General features: G+C 35.4%; 1 protein-coding gene and 1 pseudogene across 1 annotated transcript; one reads left to right on the top strand and one right to left on the bottom strand.

The window, feature by feature from the left end:
* LOC125217540 (RING-H2 finger protein ATL57 pseudogene) lies at positions 1-465 on the top strand (annotated as a pseudogene).
* A 9,777-nt stretch (positions 466-10,242) lies between these two features.
* Positions 10,243-15,282, bottom strand: LOC125219487 (uncharacterized). Its single transcript, XM_048121471.2, has 8 exons — positions 15,139-15,282; positions 13,807-14,753; positions 13,302-13,420; positions 12,226-13,092; positions 11,844-12,141; positions 11,269-11,434; positions 11,020-11,125; positions 10,243-10,784 (listed from the first exon to the last, which is right to left on the bottom strand). The coding sequence occupies exons 2-8, from the start codon at positions 14,587-14,589 to the stop codon at positions 10,667-10,669; spliced, it is 2,457 nt and encodes an 818-aa protein (XP_047977428.1). The 5' UTR covers positions 14,590-14,753; positions 15,139-15,282; the 3' UTR covers positions 10,243-10,666.

The following is a 15,282-nucleotide window of genomic DNA, read 5'->3' as shown; positions in this document are numbered from 1 at the left end:
ATGAACCCAGTTACGTGCAGAAGGCTTCTCCAACCAAATAATGGGCCAACCGCCGCAGCAAGTCCCCGCGTCATGGACAACTCTGCCGCCGCCATGGCCGCTGCATACAAAAGACAGCTGGACTCCTCCATTGCCTTGACCATTATTGTCCTTCTTACTGCCTTTTTCTTCATAGGATTAGTGTCCTTCTTAATCCGCCGTTCGTCCGCCGAGGCACGGCCGGATGAGCAGGGAGGCGCGGCTGAGGCGGTGGCGTCACTGCCGCTGGTGACGTACACACAGCAGCAGATGATGGAGGAGTGCCCGATCTGCTTGAGCGAGTTCGAAGAGGGAGAGACCGTGAAGCTCATCCCCTATTGTGGTCACGTGTTCCATGCCAAATGCGTTGACACGTGGCTTCATCTGCACGTGACCTGCCCCCTCTGTAGGTCTGACCAACTTTTCAAGACGCCTCAGCAGTCTTGATTCCAATTATTCTACGTTTATGTTGTCTTTCTAAATCATCTACTGTTTCTATATTGTGGGTTGCACATAGGGATGGTGTTTTTAGAGTAGAAATAGATCCACGTGGCACATGCATCGAGAAATATATGAGCTAGTGCAGAATAAGATCATGTACTAATATTAACGTTGATGGTGCATGAAAGATTCACGTACAAAAGACCTATGTCAATTGTCATACAAATACTCATTAAGATTAAGGTAGGATTTTTATATACTAAACCCCACCAATCACTCATTCAAATTTAACCAAAAGATTTATCACATCTAAATGACTAAATCAACGATTTTCAGTTTCTAATGAATTATCTTATCACCAATTTTTATCTTTTTTATGTTACAGAATTTACTAATACGAATATTTATATAGCACTCTCTCCATCAACTAATAGTTAGCTCACTTTGAATGAGCGTTGGACATGTTTTATGAAATGTAATGAAAATAAAATGAAAAAGATAGTGGAAGGTAAATTTTATTCTTATAATAAAATAAAAATGGGATAAAATTAGTAGAACGTGGTCCATTTCTAAAAGTAGTAAAAAATCAAATTAGATTAATATAAATTTCTAATCTTTATAAATTTTTACATTATTTTAATCAATATATGCAAAATTAATTCATAGCGCCAAACCGCACAACCAACGCGAAGTTCATTATTAGTTTATTTTAGCTTATTTTATAAAGCATGAAGTAAAATTATCTAAAAAGGAACTCCATAATTTTAAAATTTGGATTTTCTAAAATGAATTAAAGATGAAGGTTCAGGGGTTTTGACACTTAAAATTAGTTTGAATTTAATCATAATCCTTCCACTATAATATTATGGGATATTGGTTCCTAAAATTGTAAAGGAATTTTCACAAGTGAAATTAAGTATAAATTATTTTGCAAAACTAATGGAATATTTTGCAAATTTCATACCAAACCTTAGCTTCAGCATTTTTCAAATTAAATCCAAATTTACAATGCTACAATAACCTTTCACCCTTTCAACAATTGGAACAAAGTCTCTTATGCGAAAGTTATAGGAACTGAAAATTGATTGAGTAGTTTTGAAATCCATTGTCCAATTTGTCTTCTTATATTTTGTCATCGCATGTCAGAATCGTCTCGAAATTTGGTGTGGTAGCTTTGAATCTTCCCAATGGCTGAAGTTGCAATTATTTTAGGGAAGCAATTATTCCTGCAAAACTGGCCAATTACTTTTTTTTTTCTATGTGCTCCCTAATTAGTACTAGTACAAACTTAATCATTAATTTAAATGCTACCGTCATGCAATTGTCCGATCCAATTATATTTTTTATTACACAAAATTATCGGCTGAAATCCAAAAGTGCACATTTAATCAGTACGTACTCCAATTTCTTACTACCTCCCTCCATCCCGACTAAGATCGTCCCGACTAAGATGCTACATTTCTTAATCGGATTGGATTTTTAGAGTTTTTTGTTAATGTATTTAATTGGAGAGAGAAAATGTGGTGTAAATATTACATGAAGGGAAAAATAGAATTGAATATTTAATTGGTGAGAGAAAAAAATAGTTGGGTGTATTAATTGAAAAGAGACGGAGAGAGTATAGTAGTTTTTTGTAATATGCGTATTCACTATATTCACAAAGGAACTATAGTTAAAACTACTCCCTACTCCGTCCCAAATTAAAGAATATGCACTTTGGATTCAGCAAGAGTTTTAATGCAAAAATTGGTAAATTAAGAGAGAGGTATAGAGAAACAATAATGAAAGTATTATTAGTGGAGGGGTCTCACCTCATTAGAAATAGAATAATTTCTAAAATTAGAAAGCGTATATTTTTGTGGTACGAAGTAAAAAGATAAGTGTATATTTTTATGAGACGGGAGAGTATATTTAAATCGCGCAACTTAAATGATAAAAATAAATTAATTTTTGACCATGGAGTTAGTAAGAATGTAAGATAACATTTCCCTTATAACTAATAAGTTAGGGATTTAATAGATATGAAACCAATATTAATCCATCTACGGGGTACATCAAATGAATTACTCCACTTTACTAAACATAAAATGAATCTACTCATTATCTGCATTAAATATATCTATGAGTACACCTCCTATGGGACTGACATCTTGATGTGTTGGCAAGCATATTGAATTGCAATTGGTATCGATTATTCAGTTCTATCCAAACCATCCAATCCGATCCAATGATTTCACTACGTACATACCATATGAATTATGACATATCCATTTCCATTTCCATTTTTATGACCAAAGAAATTTGCAGCCTTATTCGAATGCAAACCAGATAAATAAACTCCACTCTCATATAATAATAGTGCGAACCAAATAACTAGCTAATCAAAATTGATAAATCATCTATAAAATTAAATACGACAACTTAGAGCTGCGGTTAAATAGCTTAAATTAATTATAAGGCGCCTATATATGATGAACAACTCCAAAATAATTCTGTTACTCTACGACAATCGGTTAAATTCAAGATCATTCACAAATTCACAATCTTAAACGACAGTCAAACAATAGTAAAGGTCTTACAACATAAAGATTAAAACTAAACTTATTAATTTAACTATATTTCAATCTTCAATGTTTGAATAAATACTAGCTAGTACTACAATATAATATTAATTATGTCACTAAATCATGAATTTAGATCAAATTTTAGTTAATTTTATAACTTTTTAAAAAAAATTAAGAAAAATTATGAAATTTGGATTTGTTTTCAATTATGACGCCAAAAAAAGTTACAGTAGCCTATTTATAATATATATATTGATGGTGTATTTAACCAAATGACGTCATTTTAAATAGACGACATCAGATAACTTACAGGAGTTGTGCATGACTTTTGAGTATCATATTAGATTCAACTACACCTAACTTTTTGCTATGGAACAATTAAAAACAAATTCAAATTTCATGTATTTTTCTAATTGTTTCTTAAAATTGCGGGACTGATCTGAATTTGACCAAACTTCATAATTTTTCCAATCTTATTCAATATTAATTCTAAAAAATAATTTTACATATAGTCTTGTTTATATGATATACAAATCATTACTTATATTTTTGTTATAAGCTAGTTATAGACTATCCCATCCGCCCCACTTTAGGAGTCTCGGTTTATCATTTTTTGAATGTCCCACTTTAGAAGTTCCGGTTGGAATATTCCATAAATGGTAATAGACCCCACATTCCACTAATATTTTTTCACTCACATTTTATTATAAAGCTAATATATAAAAGTAAAACTCACACTCCATTAACTTTTATATACTCCCCTCCCTTCCAGGTAGAGTCATTTTTTTCATTTTTGGCATTCCATAGTAGTACAGTCATTTCCTTTTTTTTAGTAAAAGTATCACATTTTCTCACTCTTACTTTTTCTTATCTTTATTTTTATTCTCTCTACTTTTTCCTCTCTTCTACCTTGTATCTTTTTATTTAATACATTGCACACATTTTTCTTAATCTCCGTTGTGACATCTATGATCCAAAACATGCATCATTTTATATATTAAAATAGTTTTATTTATCATTACATTTTTTTAGTATTATTTGCATAATAAATATTATATCTACGTATATTACTTTAAGTATTATATACTTAATTTAAGTGTATACATATGTAATAATATACATATGTGAATGGATGTTCTTAAAACTATTATTTTTGAATATTTATATATACACGTGTTCTTAGTATATGTACATAAATAAGCAATAGTTTGTTTAATTAGGAATATAGGTAGGAGCACTACTTACAACATGTTAATTTATAAACATTTGTATAATTAGTTTTACTAACTATGAGATATATATAAAAGTTTTATGCATGGATACGTGTAAGAATTTAGCAACTCTCATCATGATTTCTAATTTCAAGAATTATTGGAAATGCAGCTTAGGCCAAATGGATACACATAACTATATATTATTAGTATTAGTATCATCATTCCTGCCGTAATATTTATAAGTTATTCTGAGTACAAAATTAATTAGCATAAATATTAATTGTTTTATAGTATTAGTTAGTGCCTAAATAAGAATCGGTCTATTACACCGCCATATGCATCTATATATTTACGAGGAAGCTTAGGTTTGAAAGTGAGTAGAAAAATACGGAAGAAGATAAAGAAAAGAAAAATAGACTTGGAGGGTCATAGTGCAGGAGGCGGAATTGGTGTTAAGAGCACTCCCAATGGAGTTCCCTTATTTCTCCCTTATTTCTCCCTAACTCCTGCCACATCAGCGCCACATCAGCATCACATTTTATCCCCAGTTTTTAGCCAACCCCTACAATGGTTTCTCCCTTATTTCTCCCTTATTTCTCCCTAACTCAACATTTCATTTTTACATCATCACTAATTTAATTGTTTTATTTTTATATATAATAAAGCTAGCTTATTTAATTTATAAAGATAAATCAAATAAATAGTAATAAAGTTCGTTGTATTAAACACGGGTACACATTACAACGAAGAAAATTAAAAAAAAAAAAAGTACACGAATGGAAATAAAAAATCAAAAAAAAAATTCAAAGAAAAAAAAATTCAAGGGCGGTGGGCGCGGTTTCTATTTGCCCACAATTCTTCGATGATATCGTGTTGTAGTGCTTGATGGGCCTCCTTCTGGTGTATGTCCATGAACGCCTGGAACCGTTCATGTTCGTTGTGCGGTACACCCTGGCGGGCGGACTCGGTTGAGACACCGTGACTCGATGATGCAACACTTGGGTCGTTGGTGACGTCGAGGACGCCTTCGTGTTCATCTTCGATGATCATGTTATGCATGATGATGCACGCATACATGATATCGGCAATATCCCCCTGGTAGAAAAAGCGCGTCGGACCCTTTACCAGTGCAAATCGCGATTGGAGCACCCCAAATGCCCTCTCCACATCCTTGCGCGCAGACTCTTGCGCTCGGGCAAAATACCTTCTTCTATCTCCGAGTGGGCATCTGATCGTCTTCAGAAACACGGGCCATTGCGGATAGATGCCGTCAGCCAGGTAGTACCCCATGTTATGCACATTGCCATTGGCCGTGAATTCGATGGAGGGGCCTAATCCGTTGATCCGCTCGTTGAAAAGGGGCGAGGAATTGAGAACATTTAGGTCGTTGTTCGACCCGGCTATACCAAAATAAGCATGCCAAATCCAAAGCCGTTGGTCGGCAACGGCTTCAAGAATGATGGTGGGATGCGTACCTTTGTAGCCGGTAGTAAACTGGCCTCGCCACGCGGTTGGGCAGTTCTTCCACTGCCAGTGCATACAGTCGATGCTGCCGAGCATCCCCGGAAAGCCGTGGGTCCTCCAGTGCCAATCCAGTAGGAACTGGCAGTCAGCTGCGTCCGGCGAGCGAAGGTAGTGCTCCCCAAATATCTCTCGCACGCCCTGACAGAAATTCTTCAGGCACTCGTTGCCAGTCGTCTCGCCGCATTGCAGATACTCATCGAACATGTCGGCGGACCCTCCATATGCCAACTGCCGGATGGCAACAGTGCATTTCTGTAGGGGCGATAGTCCGGGCTTCCCTGCTGCGTCTCGCTGGAGCCGGAACTCGGGGTAACGCGCGGACAACGCATTAACAATGCGCAGGAAGAGGGAGCGGCGCATTCTGAACCGGCGACGAAATACATCTGCCGGATAACGTGGTTCCTCCGCGAAATAATCGGCGAACAGCCGATCGTGCGCACCAGTGTGGTTGCGAGGGATGTATCGGCGCCGCCGGCGGATTGGCCGTTGGGGGGGTGGCTGCTGCATTCGAGCGATCTCGCTTTGTATGCAGCGGGAGATATAGTTGTTGATTGGGTTGTTGGCGAAACCCGCTACATCCCATCCGGTGGGAGCGGGAGGTACCTCTTCTTCGGAAGAAGAATGTGATATTTCCTCGTCGGACTGAGCACGAGACGATGAATCAGAACTCATTTAATAAAGATGGAGAGAAAAAAGATTGAAAATTTGTGTGAATGAAGTTTGTGGGTGATGAATGGAGGAAGAGGATGAAATATTTATAGGGGTGGGATAAAATAGCCGTTCGGCCAAAAAAAAAAAAAAAAATTTTAAAAATCGCCGATTATCGCCGAGCGTCGCCCACAGTGGCCGGCGATCGCTCGGCGATAATCCGGCGATAAATCGCCACTCGGCGAAGCAACGGTAACATTATCGCCGAATTATCGCCGACTTCGCCACAATGGCCGGCGATAATTCGGCGATAATCGGCGATTTATCGCCGAGAATTCGCCACCTCCATTGGGAGTGCTCTAAAAGCAAGATTATCTATCTTAATCAGGTGTGTATAAATCACACTTTTAATTTTACACGCGTTATATGGTTAATTGTTATGTATTAAATTGAAGTGAATAATTGGATTATACGATGTGATACTGATATGATATGTGTTTAACTGTGATGATGGGGATGTATGCTTGGTGCAATAAATATATTAATAGTATATTAAATTGGAATTATTGAGTGGAATATGATATGGATATGTGATTGGTGCAATAGATATGTTTTGCATATGATATTAGAATTAATTGAATCATTTGATTAAAGAGGATCAATCATGTCTTGGATCTGAAATCATAGTGGACATATTGGAACCTTCGGGTCAATCATATTGGGACCTACGGGTCAATTCACAGTGGGACCTACGGGTCAAATCATAGTGGGACCTTCGGGTCAAATTATAGTGGCATATTGGAAATTTCGGGCAGATACCAGGCTTGAACTGTCACAGAATAATAAAATGAACAGAGGGGCATATGCATATTTATATGGAATTATTTTAAGATTTGTTGATTATTGTTTTATATATTGGTTAAAGAATATGTTTGATTGATGGGCAGTTGAATTAAAGGTAAGGTTTATATACACTGAGTTGTGGCTCATATAAACCATTAATATTTTTCAGGAATAAGATATCAGTGAAGTTTTTCATTGACATGGGTCGTAGGAATTGCACATGTTATCGGGGTCGGCAACTGATGCGTTTTAGCAACCTTCTCCTCCTCATCATATTTTTGCATGTAGATAAATGTATAGTATATAGAGTGATGAGAGGGTCCCACTACTGTTCAGAATATTTTGAATATGTATTTGATAAAAGAGTGGTTTTGAAATTTTATAATATGTGTGCTTTTGAAAATTTGAATTTATTTATAGTAAGTGCATAAGTCATAAGGGTTGAGGTGTGACATCCGTGCCAGAAAAAAAAATGCATCCACTACTATTAAAAGGATGAAGTATTAGTTTTATAATAAAATTTGAGTTTAATGAGTTAGTGAAATGTGAGTTCTATATATTAAAAAGAGTGAACTACATAAATGTTACCTGATCTTTCACTTTCGCACATAAATGGTACATGATCTTTATTTTATATCGTTTTTGGTACTCCATGACAAAAATAACCCTAGGTACCAAACATGTGATTTTTTTGTTATGAAGAATATTTTTGGAAATTTCAATTAAATAGAACCAAATATGTAATTTTTTTCCTTCCATTCTTATTTCTTTTTTTCTTCTTTAGTTTATTCGTATTCCTTTTTTCTTCATTTTCTTCTTTCTTTTTAGTATTTTATCTTCCTTTCTTCTTTCTTTTTTTTCCTTAGTTTTTGTTTCCTCTTTTTTTTTTCTTTCTTTTTTTCTTTTTCTCCTTTCTTTTTAGTGTTTTATACGTACATCTAATTGCATTCATAATATAAATCAATAACAAAACACCTAATTAAATTAATTATTTAAAGTAATTTAATCAATTAAATATTTTTAATTTAATTATTTATACTTATTTTAGGGTTCACCTAACTAAAAATATTCAACTCTTTATCATTACGAATGCCATTCACAATTTTAAATTTTGATTAAGACTATATTGATTAGTTATTAATTTAATATAAAATAATAATTATTTATTAATTACTACTAGTTTTTACTATTATAATATTATTATTATTATTATAATTAAATATAATTAATAATTATGACTATATAAATTTAAATGATATTAAAAAGTAAATTAATTTTTAATTTATAACATCAAAATAATAATAATACTATTAATTAATAATAATAGTATAAAAAGTGAGAAGAATGAGAGAAGGTATTATAATATCACTTTTGGTACTAGTTTTGTCAATTTTCAAAATACCTTTTATGACACAAATGGAAAAATGAATTTGTTTAGAGGGTATTTTGGGATGAAAATTGAATTAGGTATCAAAAATGTGATTAATAGGTACCAAAAACGATATAAAATAAAGATCAGATACCATTTATGTGGGAAAGTGAAAAATCATGTACCGTTTATGTAGTTCACTCTATTAAAAATAGTAAAAACAAAATGAGATATTTATTGGAGAACAGATGAAAAAGAAAAAAATTAAATATTTAACGACGCACCGTTTCGATTAATGGTAGTGATTGGATGAGATCGTTCCTATCTGTGCTCTCAGCAGAATCTCAAACAGTCACAATTATGAAATTCTATCATTTCCACCAGCTGGATTGCTGAAATACAACATGACATAATAAGCAACATGGAGTAGTAATTAAGTATGATAGCGACCCGATCACGAATATTTCCCGTGTCTGACATGAACTACATAAAATAAACAATTATCTCTAGAAATCATATATAGGTAATACATAAATTAGGAAATGTAACTACGATATATATATAAATTAAAGTATAATAAACAATTTCATCGTGTTTAAAGGATAAGATGTGATAATATCAAATGGTGACGCAAACACAATAAGTTTTGATGAGGTATTCATGATTTTAAATGAGTTTAAAATTTAAAATCATGAAATAGTTAGATGAAATTTCTAGGACTATATTGTTTGTAGTGATTAAATCCACATCCGTTATACTCGATCAATATTGTGCTCCGATCCTATATAATATAGTAACTTGCAAACGATATGTATATATGAAATATAGATATTTGGAAAAAGGTTGACAGCCAAAAAATATTTGGTGGCATAGGAATTTGCATGATGGCCACGTCGCCGTGTGTGCTCCGGCTCAGAATGATGGACCACACCACACTTAAATTCTTCAATTTTGATCTCATCTATAACTATAACAAAGCAACATTTAATTAATGGGACAAAAATTCTCCAATACATACATGACTTTCACACCAGCCAAGTACTCTAAATATTCTCTGTCACTATCTGCGATTCGAATTGCTCTTATTATCAATACCTTCATCAACTAATCAAGTGCACTTCGTTTCATGGGCGTAAAATTGTTATCCCCAACTCAAATCCAATTTGTAAATGTAAAATCACTTTTAAAATATTGTAAATTCATAACTAACCTCTTATTGCTACAATTTGAACTACCACCAACTTTTAATTCAAACTTATACTCATTGCTCAAGTATTTGATTTTAAAATATTACTACTAGCAAGTACTAAATGTTCATCGCCATCAAATATGTCGTTACTCGACCTAGATTCACTTCGGTTACCAAATCTTAGAGTTCGACCCATGTAAAAATATTTTCTATTAAAGCCCATCAAATTGTAGTATTGTTATTGAGAATAAAACACGTTTAAATAGTCTCTGGGCAATGTAGGATGCAACTTGGATAAAAATTTGCAGCACTTTGAAAGTTAGATTGCGATTTGAACCTGAAGCGGTAATTTGATTTGCATTTAATTTGATTAAAAATCATGACTTTCACTTTGAATATTTTTTATGCTTGAGCTAAAAAGCCACCATGGAATCAAAATGAAGACTATAATTATTTAAGAATAACAAACAACTGAACAAGTATCACCATTTCCAAACTGCTTTCATATAATAATTTTACAAAAAATATACATATGCATATATTCATGAAAGTACATTTGGCATCAATTCCGGGCCTTGAACGGCCACCTGAATCGCCTCATCGATATACTGGCCATGAAATACTTCCAAGAAATGACTGTAGATATGCTTCAGCTCTTGTAATAATCAGGGACAAATCAGATGAGTCGTCTGCTGAAGAAAACACCAATTGATATTCAACTCTAGTGTGTAAGGTGTTACCTAAATGCTTGTTAGTATATTTTCAGATTTAGGTTATCTTAGTAGGTTTGTAGACCAGGAAGGATTTGCGTGATTCAAATCCTATGCAGTTTACATGTATGTTGAATTTCCTTTCTTTACTGGATGAAGAAGGCGCGTACAGCCTCTACTGCTGGAGCACAACACATCGGACACTTCCCGTGAGACTGGACCAGATTTTCTGCACAATTTGTACAGGTGCACATGTGCCCACACCTGTACGAATGTTTCAAACCATCAAATTACAATAGCTAATGTTTTCAAAAAAAATGTTCTATGAGGAGTCATAGGTTTCAATCAACGGTGTTCTCAAGAACGATGAGGCGTGTTACAGATTTATTTGGAATCGTGTTAACTGTTGAATATAGAATATTGGATAAGATGCAAATCAGGTGGTATTTTTGTAATGTATTTCTGCACAACTGAGTGTAAGCAGGTTCATCTTGCATACCTGTAGAGCAAGGAATCAATTTTACTGTGCTGACATACGCAGCAAATTCCTCTCTTGACGTGATCCAGTTGAGATTCATCATGAACCCTGTTATCCTTGGGTGCATCTGCATCACATAGTATTGTTTACAGGTTAAGTAACCAGACATGGGAGTACTACATTGCAGGAACAAGAAAAAAAAAAGAAAGGCAAAACAACACAAGATCATTTTATATGAAGGGTGCATCATAGCTGGGATTACAAGCTAACCTTCTGAAGAGATTGGCCGATTTAAAGCTGCAGAAACCTCTTGATGCAATAACCGCTGCAACTCTATTTGCAAATCCATGCAAGCTTCAAGCATACCTTTCATATTGTTCATCCTTTGCAGAAGCCTAGCCATGTCAATCCGTAATATATTGATGACCTCCCACTCCTGACAACCATGTACAGAAAGGGAGGTCAGTGGAAGGCATAAAAGTATATGATTTGACAAACAGAAGGAACATTGGGGTTGTCGGATAGGAATATTTTATGGCAAGTCAGAATCAAATCCAACAAAGTATCAAATAAATAGTTGATCTGCCTAACAATAATAGAGAAATTGATGAATCAATAACCTACCAATTTAATATTTCAATTTTTATCATGAAGTGATCTTCTACCAATAACATTTCATTTCTATCATCGGGGTCTAAATTCCGTTGTCTTGAAAATCTCTTCATAAACATATAAACTGCCTTCAAGAATTACTTTTGCATGAACAAATAAAAAATGCAATAAATGCATGCAATAACTGAATAATGCAATTATGGGAACTAATATAAGTAATGATCTTTGCTTACTGTTCCAAACTGCTGATTTAAGTGATGGCGTGCACAATCTGTAACTTGCAAATCTTCATCCCACAGTTGTTGTGATGCCTCAAAAAGTGTTGAAGACTGCATAAATGAGTTTCTCTCAGATGGAGCCAGAGATTGCTCACTATCTACCTGTTCAGGGTCTTGCTCAATGTGAGGAGGAAAGGATGCACTGTCCGGTTCCCAATCAACAGAAGCATGACCAAGCCTTTCCATGTGAGACTGTAACACGTGATTTAGACTCTCACGGAAACTGCTATGAAGAAGGCTAGATACACATCTCCTGAAGCAAAAAAAACAATTTAATCCAAACACCTTCATTGATTATGGGATATCATTTTGATACAATAGTGATTAGATAGCGTACCGTCTGAAAAGCTCTCTTAGTTCCACAGTGTTAACTTTATCATCATCTGGGAAATAAGCAGTTGCAACTTCTCTAACAGATTCTCCAGCCTCACTAGAAGGCATGTCTCGCCAACTGTCAATAGCCTCTTGGCAATCATGGCCCAGCCAGTCATAAGATTCTTGCATCTGATCTTGCTCTTCAACATTGTTACCAGATGGTCCGGGAAATGATTGACTAGAGGCTCTTTCTTGCCAACTTCTGTCACTGTTTTGTCTGCTACTGTCGGCCCATTCAGTAAATGCAACAGTATTTACATTTTGCGCCATACTTTCATTAAATGCAGTTACCGACCCTTGATATTCTTCAGGTGAGGCATCATATGAATTGAATTCCTCATTTGTGTTTCCTTCCAAACCAGTAGTATTATCATCTACTTCATGAACAGAAGTTTCACCACTTGTGGATTTATAAAAGGATCCACTGCAATCTATGTCTGCAGATTCTAGCAAAGATTCATTTCTAAATGTGAGATTCATATCTTCATCTTCAGCACGACTACATGCTCCATGCTGTCTTGCTTCAGTCACCAAAACTAACTCCTCTATACCACTAGCACTTTCAGCACAAACTGACACATCTTCTGGGCTTCTTTCATCAACCAAAACAGGTTCCTCTGCTTCATCAATTACTTCAAGATCCTGCGTATTGCAATTCCCACCTACCGTGGTACTTTCCAAGTCTGCAGCTATATGATTTCCAGTAACCGTCCCTTCAGTGCAAGTACACTTTCCTTCACCCTTATTCCCATCATTATAACAAGAAATGGACCCAGCACTGTTCATTGAAGCAGAACCTGCATTGTCCAACTTGGAGAGGAACCCTTCCCTATATAAATAAGTAGTACTATGCTTTAAGAATGAGATCGGTAATGAAGTAAGCAAAGATACATATAAAGCTACTATCAAGATATCGAGTTGAACTTAATTTAGCATACACTATAAAGCTGATTTTTACATGTTAGACAACATAGAAGTTTTATAACAGCAGTTATCAATTTGAGATCTCAGTATCTTAAATGGATTGATAAAAATTACCTAAGATCCGATACCGTCTGTCTTTGTCTAAGAAAACCCAGTTCAGTGGCAGCCACTGAATATGGTCTTTCATCCACCGCAGAACTTCCATTTCTTAGGAACCTACCTCTTAGAAGCGCCTGCAGCGTGGTTCAAAAATTAGTAATAGCACATCAGATTCTATACTACTAATCAGATACGGAAAAGCTTTGCATGTTCAAAATAAAAATTAACAACCTAAAGCGATCTAGTATACTTACAGGCTACATGATCTATCTTGCTCAATGTAAAATGTAAATTAATTATTATTGTTTCTAAAGAGAGGTTTTCAGTTGAAATGTCGCATCCAAACATTAAAAAATCCCTAGTGAAGCTGGGAGTAGGCAAGTGACTATTTTTTTGCACATTAATAACCCGTTGCAACACAAAAATTTGAGGTATCCCAAATAGCTAGATCATTGAGTAGGCAAAGCATCCACTAAGTAGGAAAATACGTACAGCTTAAACATACTATCAATATTATCACCTGAATGCGATTATGGTAAGCAAAATTAGACACAGGTTTCTGCTCTGACAGGCATAGAAGTTCTCTTTTTCTTTCACTTTGAGCCTTTACGAGAAGGTCAAGAAGAGTCTGTCTCCCATATAACCTACGAAGGGGCCTTCGTGCACAAAACTCTGTATGGTTAATCACCAATCTATCACCCACCTGCACAGTTTGAGATGCAACTTCAGAACCTCCCTCTCCAGACGATGCACAGCCACTTCTCTGCTGGGAAGTATTTGGTGCTCGTTCCCTGAGAATCCTTACCCTTTCAGATTCAGTATCTCCAACACATTTCCGTGCACGATTTTTACTATTAAATCCATCAGATGGATGACGCTTAGGAGAACTATTCAACCACTCTCGAAAAATTTGCCTCACCCTTTCCCGTTCAATCTCTCTGAAGTCACTAGATTGCTCTGATATTACACTATTATTATCCTCATGTTCACTCTCCGAACCACCACTAAATCCTTGGTTTTCAGACTCGTTAGAAACTTGAGACATAGCATCAACATTCTCGCTCCTGTCTCCTACAGATGTGACTGTGCTTCTGCACTCAGAATCGGAACCGTTTCTCTGTTGCCTTGACCTGTACGATTGACTGAACGAATGTTCGCCCTCAATCTCCCGCCACATCTGAAAGAGAGTGGATGGCGTTGTGCTACGCCTACAATGGTCACCATCCCACCTGCCTGGGTCTCTTTTCAGTGGCTCACCAGACCAAGCAAAATCCGGGACATTGTGTAAACCGGAAACGGCCATATCTAAACCTGTTATCACCGACAAATGTAACTCACAGCTTTGATAGAGGTTTCCTACCTCAAATAGACTACACAACTGAACAGAATTAGCACAAAGCCACTTCTAATAATCACAGCCAAAAACATCCTCAGCTCAATGTAACAATCAAACTACCTGCAGAAGATCTGCGGAAAGAAGAATATACATCATTATTCACATTCAAATAAAAATAGCAAACTCATACTAAAATTGTAACAATGAATCCACCCTAATATGATTGAAAAATCAACAAATTGAATTTAAAATAAACGAAAATAAAAGGTTGGTAACTAGCAGATCCATCTCTCCTAACAAATAGAACCCCACACCCAACAACACCAATTGGTAAATCCTTCAACAAGTGGAAACCCAAAACATATGGTGTTGAGGAAAAGCTAACACTGATTTTGAACCAAATTCCTTAACAAGAAGTTGGCAAATACTAAAACTCCACGGAACAAAGATACGACAGCCGCAGACACAACCAAGTTCTTCACACAACAAAAAGATCGAAACATACATCATTCTCACCTAATACTATATAATCCAGCAGCTTTGATCTACAAAACCAGTCCTTGACAGCAAATGTAACAGGATGGCGGAGAGGAATGATCAATTGCACAAAATAAATAGCAACAGCGAAAAATTAGGGGGTGATGATGGGACACGGCCGCG

This window comes from Salvia hispanica, chromosome 1 (assembly GCF_029641045.1).
Source record: "Salvia hispanica isolate PSC_SH4W2 chromosome 1, Shi_PSC_v1, whole genome shotgun sequence".
Lineage (NCBI taxonomy): Eukaryota > Viridiplantae > Streptophyta > Magnoliopsida > Lamiales > Lamiaceae > Salvia > Salvia hispanica.
The sequence above is the reverse complement of the archived record's forward strand: the minus strand, read 5'-3'. Positions and strand labels throughout refer to the sequence as shown.

Bases quoted from the DNA above. Each gene is read 5' to 3' on its own strand.
- LOC125219487 (XM_048121471.2), bottom strand. From the start codon at position 14,589: ATGGCCGTTTCCGGTTTACACAATGTCCCGGATTTTGCTTGGTCTGGT. The intron at 13,421-13,806 runs GTGATAATATTG...ACCACGCTGCAG, and splicing joins CTTACCATAATCGCATTCAG to GCGCTTCTAAGAGGTAGGTT. The intron at 11,435-11,843 runs GTAAGCAAAGAT...CATGGTTGTCAG, and splicing joins TAAATCAGCAGTTTGGAACA to GAGTGGGAGGTCATCAATAT.